A 12,492-nucleotide genomic window follows, 5' to 3' on the forward strand; every position below is an offset into this window, starting at 1 on the left:
CTCCACTTTTGTGAAGAAGTTTATACGGAATCATTAAAGAATGGAAAGCTTCCGCCAACCATGACACAAGCCCAGATCAGTCTGATTATTAAAAAGGACAAAGATCCAAGCGAGGGTAGTTACCGTCCAATTTCCCTGATCCAGCTAGATGTAAAAATATTGTCAAATATTCTGGCTAACTGATTAAGTTATGACATCTCTTATACATATAGATCAGGTGGGGTTTATTCGGGGCTGCAGCTCTTTCATCAATATCATGTGGTCAGTGGCGAATGATCACATTCCGGTCGCTGCCAACTCACTTGACAGCGAAAAGGCGTTTGATATGATAGAATGGGATTATGAGTGGCTGTGGCTCAGGTGGTAGAGCGGGTTGGCCATTAATCACAGGGTTGGCGGTTCGATTCCTGGCCCACATGACTCCACATGCCGAAGTGTCCTTGGGCAAGACACTAAACCCCAAGTTGCTCCCATCGGCAGGCTAGCGCCTTGCATGGCAGCTCTGCCGTCATCGGTGTGTGTGTGTGTGTGTGAATGGGTGAATGCGTCACAGTGTAAAGTGCTTTGAAAACCACTAAGGTTAAAAAAGCGCTATATAAGTGGTAGACCATTTACCATTATCTTTTTAAGATTTTGGAAATATACATACATACATACATACATACATATATACATATATACACACACATAGTTGAAGTCAGAAGTTTATTTAGGTTGAAGTAATTAAAACTAATTTTTTTAACCACTCCACAGATTTAATATTAGCAAACTACAGTTTTGGCAAGTCGTTTAGGACATCTACTTTGTGCATGACACAAGTCATTTTTTCAACAACTGTTTACAGACAGATTGTTTCACTTTTAATTGACTATATCACAATCCCAGTTGGTCAGAAATTTACATACACTAAGTTAACTGTGCCTTTAAGCAAATTCCAGAAAATTATGTCATGCCTTTAGACAATTAGCCAATTAGCTTCTGAAAGGAGGTGTACTGAATTGGAGGTGTACCTGTGGATGTATTTTAAGGCCTCCTTTCAAACTCAGTGCCTCTTTGCTTTACATCATGGGAAAATCAAAAGAAATCAGCCAAGACCTCAGAAAAAAAATTGTGGGCCATTGCCACAACAAAAGCTTGGTCAGCAAATTACGGTGCAGTTAGGTAATGCAAGAAAACATATCTTAAGGTTAAAACAGTCGTACAATAAATCTGTAAACTAAAAATACAAATGAGGATTCAATAATTAGGCCTGTTGCCATTTTTACATTATCTGATATTTAAATCTGGTATATGGCCATATACAAACAAATACAATTAGAGTTCATATATTTGCGCATTTATGTATGTACTAAATTCCACAAATGTTTAAAAAAATGTTATATATATGAAATTTTTTGTCATTTTTACATATACAGTATATTGCATATAAGTTACCTTTTTATACCAATAAAAAAAAAATAACATTTACTTTCAGCATGTGTTCAGCATAAATTGCCATTTTCAGATTTGTAGCCTACTGTATTAAGCACTTCAAATTCAAATTACATTTTATTACACAACTAATGAGGATTTTAAGTGAATGTTAGGGATTCTTTGTCTAAACATGGGTTTTTGTGTCTCATTCGCAGCACTCAGGGTGACAATTAAACACTTGCTGTGATGTATGCGTGCTGTCTGCGGTCCCGCAAAAGTTTAGACAAGGATTTGATAGTGAACACATAATGTGGAGGAGACGAGGTGGAGACGAGGCGGAGACGCTTACAATGTTACTATGGAGATGTTACAATGGCAGCTGTGCATTTGGATGTTGTGACTGCTTCAAGCTTTTCAAGCATTTGTTTTGCTGCTGTCAAATATGAAGGAAAGCGATGGGATTCCCTCAGATTTACGTTTTTTGCTAAGAATATGCAGGAATTATAAAAAATTGCAAGCTACCGCAAATAATGCGGAGATTGGTTGAATTTGCAAGAATTCTTGTGCAGTACATTTTCATTACAATAAACTTAAACTTCTATAGGTTTTTTTTTTTTTATTTCACTTTAAAAACTGCTTTCACTTGCACATTAAACACCAGCAGTGTCTTGACATTATTCTAAAGAATTTTGAAGCAATTCATGTAAACATAAGATGGCTATTTCAAAGTCTGTTAAAATTGCCTTACTTCCTGCTGCCAGTTGGTGGCGCTATGACCGTGACCCATAATAGCTGCATAAATGTGATCAGCCCCCATTACCAAAAATTAGGCTGAATTTTCATCAAAATCATACAATGCACACAGAAGATATATGGAACTTACGGTTTCACATTTTTATCCATAAATTTATTGCTTCGCCATGGCCAAGTATTTAAAAGTTCAGAGCCTGTGATTTTCAGAAAATCCAAAATGGCCAACTTCCTGTTGGGCGAAGCTAATGACTATATTTATGAAAGTTGCCCCTTGATGAGAACTATATTTGTACCAATTTTGGTGACTAGGTGAAAATGGGGGTGCTACAGAGCCCCCCCTTACATGCCCATTTTCAAGGGGGCACTACAGAGCACCCCCTGAAACTTTGCCCAGCCCTAATGGCCAACAACTCTGATGTTTTCACACGTTAAGTACCCCAAAAGTACCGAAAACATTGAAAATTATAATAATAATAATTTAATCCTTAGAAGAACAATAGGGTCTCCGCACATTCAGTGCTCGGGCCCTGATAAAAATAATAATAATAATAAACCTTAGAAGAACAATAATAATAATAATAATAATCCTGGGGGCCTGGGTAGCTCAGCGAATATTGATGCAGACTACCAACCCTGGAGTCGTGAGTTCAAATGCAGGGCGTGCTGAGTGACTCCAGCCAGGTCTCTTAAGCAACCAAATTGGCCCGGTTGCTAGGGAGGGTAGAGTCACATGGGGTAACCACCTCATGGTTGCGATTAGGGGTTCTCGCTCTCAATGGGGCGCGTGGTAAGTTGTGCGTAGATTGAGGAGTGTAGCATGAGCCTCTACATGCTGGCAGTCTCCGCAGTCATGCACAATGAGCCACGTGATAAGATGTGCGGATTGACTGTCTCAGAAGTGGAGGCAACTGAGACTTGTCCTCCGACACCTGGATTGAGGTGAGTAAGTGTGCCACCACGAGGACCTACTAAGTAGTGGGAAGTGGGCATTCCAAATTGTTAGAAAAGAGGATAAAAAAATTAATAAATAAAGAATGAAAAATAATAATCCTCAGAAGAATAATATTGCCTCCACACTTTCAGTGATTGAGCCCTAACAATAATCCTTAGAAGAACAATAGGGCCTCCAACTTTCAGTGCTAGGGCCCTAATAATAATCCTTAGAAGAAACAATTCGCACTTTCAGTGCTTGGCCCTAATGAAGTAAAAAAGAGAACCTTTAGAGCTGAGTGAGATGTGTCTGGCTTAATGTAAAACAAATGGGTCAGAATGATCAACTCACGTCCAGTTGGCTCCTCCATCTCTAAACATGGGTCTGACACTCCAGCCCGAGCCGAAGACATTGAGAGATTTGGAGAAACAATCGTTATATATTATTCCAGTATACACCGAAAATACTCCCATCAGGAGAATAATATAACGGCCTGCAAACACCATGGTAAACATCTAGAGAAAAAGAGACACAGAGAGAGAGAGAAAGAGAGAGAGAGAGAGAGAGATACTTTAACTTGTGATGGTCCACAATCAGGTCATTTATCATATACTAAACCAGAGCAAAAAGCTCCAATAATCTTAATGGAAGAACATAACTATACTTTATATATAATTCCTTCTATGTTTAATGCTATGGCACCAATTTGAAGGGAAAAGGAATGGATGGATAGATGGATGAATACCTCATTGTCATTTTTCTGGGAAATTAATCGTCTCTCTCGCAGGACCAGATAAAGTGCAGCACAGGTCATGAGGACACCATGACCCAGATCCCCAAACATGACCGCAAACAGAAAGGGGAAGGTGATGATGGTGTATGGAGCTGAGCACAAACAAGGAGAATGAGCATTCGTTTGTTACATTTACATTTATGCATTTGGCAGACGCTTTTATCCAAAGCGACTTAAAGTGCCCTTATTACAGGGACAGTCCCCCTGGAGCAACCTGGAGTTAAGTGCCTTGCTCAAGGACACAATGGTGGTGGCTGTGGGGATCGAACCAACAACTTTCTGCTTACCAGTTTAGTGTTTTAGTCCACTACACCTCCATTCTTGTTCATTCTTTCTACTGAATGTAATGTAAATGGAGCAAACAATATGTTGTGATACCCATGAAAACATGTATGCAACACGAGAACTCTCAACACCCATTCTATTCTAGAGCTCATTTTAGTCATTTCACAGGTCTTGGAGTCTTGCTCTGAGTTTTAAGGCTAAAGATCAAGATTACCTGGGTTGATTTCCCGGTAGTTGCCAATGCCATAGGCATCAACGATGCTTTGAAAGCCAGAGGTGAATTTATTGGTTTTGTTGTAAGTGGGTGGGGTCTGTTTGGTCTGCATTCTGTTCAGGATGGAGGGAACATTGGATCCACTTCTCTCCTGCATGAAACAGAGTGGAATTTGTTATGCATGAAAATACATGTTCCAGTACATGCAACTCTACAATTCATTTATGCAAACATTTTTCTATCTTCTCAAATAATGGTTCTCTTTTAGGTCACTGTAAATTCAGCTTGATTCTTGCAATAGCTTCTGTTTTATGTAGGGAGTCTTTAGTGAGTCCGTATATACACCTGAAGTCAGAATTTAAATACACCTCAGTTTTCATAATTCCTGACATTTAATCATAGAAAACATTCCCTGTCTTAGGCCAGTTAGGATCACTACTTTATTTTAAGAATGTTTAATGTCAGAATAATAGTACAGAGAATTATTTATTTAAGATTTTATTTCTTTCATCACATTCCCAGTGGGTCAGAAGTTTACATACACTTTGTTAGCATTTGGTAGCATTGCCTTTAAATTGTTTAACTTAGGTCAAATGTTTTGGGTAGCCTTCCACAACATTCTCACAATAAGATGCTGGAATTTTGGCCCATTCCTCCAGACAGAACTGGTGTAACTGAGTCAGGTTTATAGGCCTCCTTTGTTTGCACATGCTTTTTCAGTTCTGCCCACAAATTTTCTATCGGATTGAGGTCAGGGCTTTGTGATGGCCACTCCAATACCTTGACTTTGTTGTCCTTAAGCCGTTTTGCCACAACTTTGGAGGTATGCTTGGGGTCATTGTCCATTTGGAAGACCCATTTGCAAAGAGCTTTAACTTCATGGCTGATGTCTTGAGATGTTGCTTCAATATATCCACATAATTTTCCTACCTCATGATGCCATCTATTTTGTGAAGTACACCAGTCCCTCCTGCAGCGAAGCACCCCCACAACATGATGCTGCCACCCCCATGCTTCATGGTTGGGATGGTGTTCTTCAGCTTCCAAGCCTCACCCTTTTTCCTCCAAACATAACGATGGTCATTATGGCCAAAAAGCTCAATATTTGTTTCATCAGACCAGAGGACATTTCTCTAAAAAGTAAGATCTTTGTCCCCATGTACACTTGCAAACTGGAGTCTGGCATTTTTATGGTGGTTTTGGAGCAGTGGCCATTTCCTTGCTGAGCAGCCTTTCATGTTATTTCGATACAGGACTCGTTTTACTATGGATATAGATACTTGTCTACCTGTTTCTTCCAGCATCTTCACAAGGTCCTTTGCTGTTGTTCTAGGATTGATTTGCACTTTTCACACCAAACTATGATCATCTCTAGGAGACAGAATGAGTCTCCTTCCTGAGCTGTATGATGGCTGCATGGTCCCATGGTGTTTATGCTTGCGTACTATTGTTTGTACAGATGAAAGTGGTATGTTCAGGAGTTTGGAAATTGCTCCCAAGGATGAACCAGACTTGTGGAGGTCCACAATTATTTTTCTGAGGTCTTGGCTGATTTGTTTTGATTTTCCCATAATGTTAAGCAAAGAGGCACCGAGTTTGAAAGTAGGCCTTAATATACATCCACAGGTACACCTCCAATTCAGTAAACCACCTATCAAAAGCTAATTGGCTAATTGTCTAAAGGCTTGACATCATTTTCTTAAATTTTCCAAACTGCCTAAAGGCACAGTAAACTTAGTGTATTTAAACTTCTGACCCACTGGAACTGTGATAAAGTCAATTAGAAGTGAAACAATCTCTCTGTAAACAATTGTTGGAAAAATTACTCGTGTCATGCACAAAGTAGATGTCCTAAACGACTTGCCAAAACTATAGTGTGCTAATATGAAATCTGTGGAGTGGTTAAAAAAAAATTAGTTTTAATAACTTCAACCTAAGTGTATCTAAACTTCTGACTTCAACTGTATCATGAACTGAAGAGTCAAACTCTACAGTGTGCTTAAGAGTGTGTGGAGGTAATGTGTAAGACAGCTGGTATTAATAGCTTCTAGTTAAATAAGGCATGAGGAAGAATACCATGAGTAAGTATAGGCTTTGAACTAGCACACAAGCAAAATCCCTCACATTTCAACACACTGCCTACATGGACTTAACACTATAACACAGCAGAATCTGAGATACTGTGTGTACAGACGGAAGTTAATTTTTACTGCCTAACATTAGGGTTGCATTTAAAAGGATTTAAAATTGTCCTCAATATGCTCCATCTGTACAAATATACAGTTTATACTGTATATACTTAACCCTACAAAGACAGAAAAACAGACACATATGAACAGAAGGTTTGTGCAAGTAGCTAATCCCCTTAAGATGTGTTTATTACAAGGTTTACATTCCAGTGACCTCTGACCTTTACACTACAACCTCTCACTGCATGGATTGCAGGTATTACACACACTCTGCACCCACTGTCCTGCTATATAATGTGTTAGAATATGGACCTCACAGAGGCATCCCTAATATGCACACACATTTTGCTATGAGTAAACTATGAGAAGCTAGAATCCATTGCTAAAGGGATCTTGCACCCATCCATTGCGCGCGCGCGCACACACACACAAAATCTTCTCTAATTTTACTGACAGAAGGGCATACGTGGTCTTTATTTAGAACACACTGAAAAGTGAGAGAGTGGATGGGCACTCCTATATCTCATTCATCTTTTCATCCATTTATCCATCAGAGCAGAGCAGAGGTGATGGACATAGTGCATTTATGGCACTCTGAGAGACGAGGTTCGGGTTTCATCTGCTCTTGACCACAGGGAAAAGCATACTTTGATCTGAGAGGGCTCATGACTCAATATATAAGCATCTGGGCATTCCGTCCTTACACTCCGTCTCTTGTTTCCATGTGTGTGTGAGTGCCATGGGATAATGGGAGCTAAAGTCATGTTTCACAATGTATGAGTCGTTATATATGTTATGACAAGAACAAACCGGACACTCCTTAGAGACAACACGTGTGTAGCGGTAATAAATGTGGAGTAACAAACCAACGATAACACCCTAATATGGACTAATACAGCCCTCGTGTACCCCTAATACATACCCCCAAAATACACATAACATATAAACTTTAAAATATCTTCAATTTACTAAAGTTTTACTCCACCTGTATTATTCTCTGTATACACTGATGAGCCAAAACATTATGACCAGCTGCCTAATATGCTGTTGGTCCTCTGCGTGCCGCCAAAACTGTGTCGACTCGCCGAGGCATGGACTCTACAAGACCCCTGAAGGTGTCCTGTGGTATCTGGCACCAAGACATTAGCAGCAGATACTTCAAGTCCTGTAAATTGCGAGGTGGAGCTCCGTGGATCGGACTTGTTGGTCCAGCACATCCCACAGACGCTCAATTGGATTGAGATCTGGGGAATTTAGAGAGCAGGACAACACATTGAACTCTTCATCATGTTCCTTAAACCATTCCTGAACAATATGTACAGTGTGGCAGGGCGCATTATCCTGCTGAAAGAGGCCACTGCCATCAGGGAAAACCATTGCCATGAAGGGGTGTACATGGTCTGCAACAATGTTTAGGTAGGTGGCACATGTCAAATTGACATCCACATGAATGGCCGGACCCGGGTTTCCCCAGCAGAACATTGCCCAGAGCATCACACTCCCTCCACCGTCTTGTCGTCTTCCTACAGTGCATCCTGATGCCATCACTTCCCCAGGTAAACGGCGCACACGTACATGGCCGTCCATGTAATGTAAAAGAAAACGGGTCTTGTCGGACCAGGCAACCTTCTTCCACTGCTTAAAGGTCAAGTTCCGACGCTCGCGTACCCATTGTAGGCGCTTTTGATGGTGGACAGGGGTCATCATGGCCACTCTGACCGGTCTGTGGCTACGCAGCCCCATACGCAGCAGGGTGCGATGCACTGTGTGTTGTGACACATTCCTCCCATAACCATCATTAAAATTTTGTGTGACTTGTGCCACAGTAGCCCTTCTGTCGGTTCGGACCAGATGGTATAGCCTTCGTTGCCCTCACGCATCGATGAGCCTTGGGCAGCCAACACCCTGTCGCCGGTTTGTGGTTTGTCCCTCCTCGGACCACTGTCGGAAGGTACTCACCACTGCTGACCGGAAGCACCCCACAAGCCTTGCCATTTCAGAGATGCTCTGACCCAGTCGTCTGGCAAAACTTTTTTAGCCCTTGTCAAAGTCGCACAGGTCTATACTCATGCCCATTTCTCCTGCATTCAACATGTTGACTAAGAGTACTGATTGTTCGCTAACCATCTAATCTACCCAGACCTTGTGGCCTTGTTAGGAGATGATCAACATAATTTGCTTCAGGTTTCGTTTAGTGTGAGAATGCGTGGCATCGCTTTGTTTGGCATTGCTACGCATTCTCTCGTCTTGTTTGTCGGTTGGCATCGGCATATATTGCCTTATTGTTTTGTCTTGTGAGAGCATGTGGCTTTGTTTTGTTTCTGAATGTGCCGCATGTCTCTCTGTCTTACATCATACACAGTCTCCTTGCCTGCTTATTATTAGTTAATTTGCCTCACCTGTCCCGTTAACCCGTTTGATTTCTCTCCCTATTTTAGTCTCCTCGTGTTTGCTGTCCAGTACCAGTTCATCTCGTTTCCAGTCTTGTGTGCTGTTGTATCCAGTTGGTCCCATCTTGTTGGTCTGTTGGTCCTGTTTTCTACTTCCATCACTACCTCGGCCCGGTCAGTCCTGTTTCCTCTGCCCCAGCCTGGATTATATTTCCTTTGTTTTCTCCCCTTCGGAGTAGTTTATGTTAATTGTTTTTCCCCCTTGTGGGAGTATGAGTTTCCCTTTATTTTATTGTATTTAATTAATTCCCTGTTTTTTACCTCTGTGTTTAGGCTGTCTCTGCATCCGTGACATTATGAACTGGCCTCTATGGACCGAGCGGAGATTTTCTTTTTTTATGCCTGCCACCGCACAGCGCTAGTTAAGAAGCTTTATGGGCTACGGCAGGATGGTTTCAGTCTGTGTTGGGATCCGGACACTCGTGCTCCATGTCCGTCTGTGTTATTGCCGTGGGTGCATCACACTTATGTCATCTTGGCAGCATGCACTCGCATCAATAGTTTGTCTCTCGCGATGTGCGCCCGGGTCGCGGGATGTCTTCATGTTTTGCTGGGGTTCAGTCACTTTGGTCTAAGGTGTTGTGTGTGTTTGTATGGCAGAACTCTCGCACAGTTGTCCTGTCTTGTTTTTGTTGTCTGTTGCATGCATCGTGGTGTTTGCCTCGCAATGTATGCTCAGGTTTCGTTTAGTGTGAGAATGCGTAGCATTGCTTTGTTTGGCAACGCATTCTCTCGTCTTGTTTGTCGGTTGGCATGGGCATATACTGCCTTATTGTCTTGGCGATGTGCGCTCTAATGCATTCGGGTGTTTGTCTTGTCAGAGCATGTGGCTTTGTTTTGTTTCAGTATTGCCGTTTGTCTCTCTCTGTCTTATGTCATACCCTGCCTCGTTTGCTTATTAGTTCATTTGCCTCACCTGTCCCCTGTTAACCCATTTGATTTCTCTCCCTATTTTAGTCTCCTTGTGTTTGCTGTCCTGTGCCAGTTCGTCTTGTTTCCAATCTTGTGTGTTGTTGTATCCAGTCGGTCTTTAATGTTCCAGTCGGTCCTGTGTTGTTGGTCTGTTGGTCCTGTTTTTTATTCCCATCCCTACCTCGGTCCAGTTTCCCCTGCCCCGGCCTGAATTATATTTCCTTTGTTTTTTCCCCTTCGGGGTAGTTTGTTTATTGTTTTTCCCCCTTGTGGGAGTTTGAGTTTCCCTTTATTTTTATTTTTTTTGTATTAAATAAATTCCCCGTTTTTTTTTTTTTTTCCTCTGCGAATGGGTCCTGTCTCTGCATCCTTGACAATTTCTGAGAAGTCTTATGCATACGGCCCCTGATATCATATTTAAATGACATGGGCAGTTTTTAATCTAAAGGTAATTCAGTTAATTTATCAGTTCCCTTTATCAATGATGTGCTCATTACAGGGTAATGTAATATTACCATGGGGAAGTTGAGTTGCAGTTGCTGGATTCACTTATACTGAGTGGTAGTGTAACAACAGCCTCTGCTATATATATATGTATGGCTTGAAGGTGATGTGTGCAATTGCTTCGATCTTGAAATACTTTCTCCAATACCAACTTGTTAGGCAAAGACAAATATAAGCAAGCCATTAGAAAGTTGATTTCTCCAAGAAGTATAAACACTGGGGCACTATCAAACCATCCCACAAAACAACATTGCCTCAACCAATGGCATGAGTTTGGGGAATGACTCTGCCCAATCAATTGCAAATACAGGAAGTGGAACCTGACTGAAAACAGGTAATCATTTGTGCAATTCCATTTGGTTCTGCTAGTTCCATGGATTTTACATACTTCAAGTTATGATAACTTTAAGTTAATATGTTAATAGAAACAGCCACCAATGTATGCATGTGTGTGTCCTCACCGTGCCCCGGCGGAGAGCAAACTGAATAGAGTCCAGATCCGAGACAGGACACCAGATCTCAGCGATCAGACACTTCTGAGTGACATCGATGTTGCAGAGGTTCAAAGTATGATAAATGGCTTTCATCTTCCTCACTTTGATGAACCACACACGTACAGTCTTAGTAGCCGCCTGCAGCACTCGCTGCCTGTGATCTTCTGTCTGATTAAGCACCTGGAAAGTAGGAGGAACAGTCAAAACAGTAAGATTGTACTGGGAGGTGAAGGTAGACAGTGCTGTAAAGGCTGTGGATCGCTGAACTGAAGTGATATGGTCATAATTAGAGCTTAAAAAGCACTGGTGGATTCCTTGTCTGAATTTAATGCATTTAACAGATATTTATTTTATATATCAATATTTATTGATAATTAATGTTTTTAATAGTTTTTCAATGTCTAAATGCACTAAATGGATACATTTCACTGTTCCAACACTTTTTAAGTGTTTTACACCATGAGCACTGTATTGTGGAGACACAGTGTTACATTTCAACTTTTAAAAATGTGCTTCGAGACACCTGCCTTTTGTTCTATTCTGTTGTGCCGACTAGCATATTTTATAATGCAAGAACGTGCTCTGTACAGCCCCTAAAGCAGACCTGGGCAACTTACGGCCCGTGGGCCAGATCCGGCCCTCCACATGGTTTAATGTGGCCCGCGGCTCATTTATTCTAAAAGCGTTTTTTTTTTCATTGGATATTTCAGTTCTCTCGCATTGGGACCTAATGCGCCTCCACAAGTGTTTAACATGCTCAGGGTTGCCAGATAAGAGATGCAACACCCCCAATTTGAGATTTATACTTGCACAAATTGGAAATATTCCACCTAATATTTTGTGCAATCTGGCAACCATGCCAGGCGAGTGCACTCTTTCTAGCTCTCGCTTTCCCCTTTGAACAAACTTAGCGATTTCTAGTGCAATATTCTTTTTAAGGAAAACTGTTATATGGCCACTCTGTGTCCATTCTTGAGGCTGCTTGTGATGTTTGGTGCTACTAAGTTTGCAGGTAAACCTTCTCAGTGATGAAATTAAATTTAAAAGTAGATATCAGCATCATTGACACATGGAGGGGTAATCATTGACACATGAGCAAGTATTTTTTTATTTTTGCAATTTAGAAATGCTGAAGTCACCTCGCACCTGTAACTCTTGCAGTAATCATTTATCAAAGTCATGCAGCCTGTTTTATTCAGTTGTGTGCTGAATGGAAAGTCAAACCATTGACGAGACCCGCATCATGACCCTTTTAGCATGTAAACGGGTAATGTTTTGAGAATAAAATAAGTAAACTCGCACGCTTCGCGACAAACATTAAAAGTTATATATATATATATTATTTAAACAGACCGCTGATGTAGAGAGTGTTAAATTGAATAATAAATTAACAGGGAAGTAGAGATGGTAAAATAAATCATTTATAATAAGCTCAACCTTTATTCAGCTTTTTAATGCCTGATAGAAAAGTATCTACATTTGTAGAGCATTCCAATACTTTAGGCAATTGCAGAATAGTCCCATTAGTCACATATACACTTCAGAAAATTGAGT

The 12,492-nt window shown here is 41.0% G+C and overlaps 1 protein-coding gene across 4 annotated transcripts in view; it reads right to left on the reverse strand.

Annotated features, from left to right (window-relative positions):
• The window catches only part of LOC127450488 (V-type proton ATPase 116 kDa subunit a 1-like), a 55,877-nt gene that overhangs the window by 15,681 nt on the left and 27,704 nt on the right, over positions 1-12,492 (reverse strand). For all 4 annotated transcript variants that reach the window (XM_051714642.1, XM_051714641.1, XM_051714640.1 and 1 more), the window contains 4 exons: positions 10,906-11,118; positions 4,390-4,540; positions 3,843-3,982; positions 3,449-3,612 (listed from right to left, as the gene is read on the reverse strand). In XM_051714642.1, the coding sequence (XP_051570602.1) occupies positions 3,449-3,612; positions 3,843-3,982; positions 4,390-4,540; positions 10,906-11,118 (668 nt within the window). The remainder of the gene's footprint in view (positions 1-3,448; positions 3,613-3,842; positions 3,983-4,389; positions 4,541-10,905; positions 11,119-12,492) is intronic.

Source organism: Myxocyprinus asiaticus, chromosome 13 (genome assembly GCF_019703515.2).
Source record: "Myxocyprinus asiaticus isolate MX2 ecotype Aquarium Trade chromosome 13, UBuf_Myxa_2, whole genome shotgun sequence".
NCBI lineage: Eukaryota > Metazoa > Chordata > Actinopteri > Cypriniformes > Catostomidae > Myxocyprinus > Myxocyprinus asiaticus.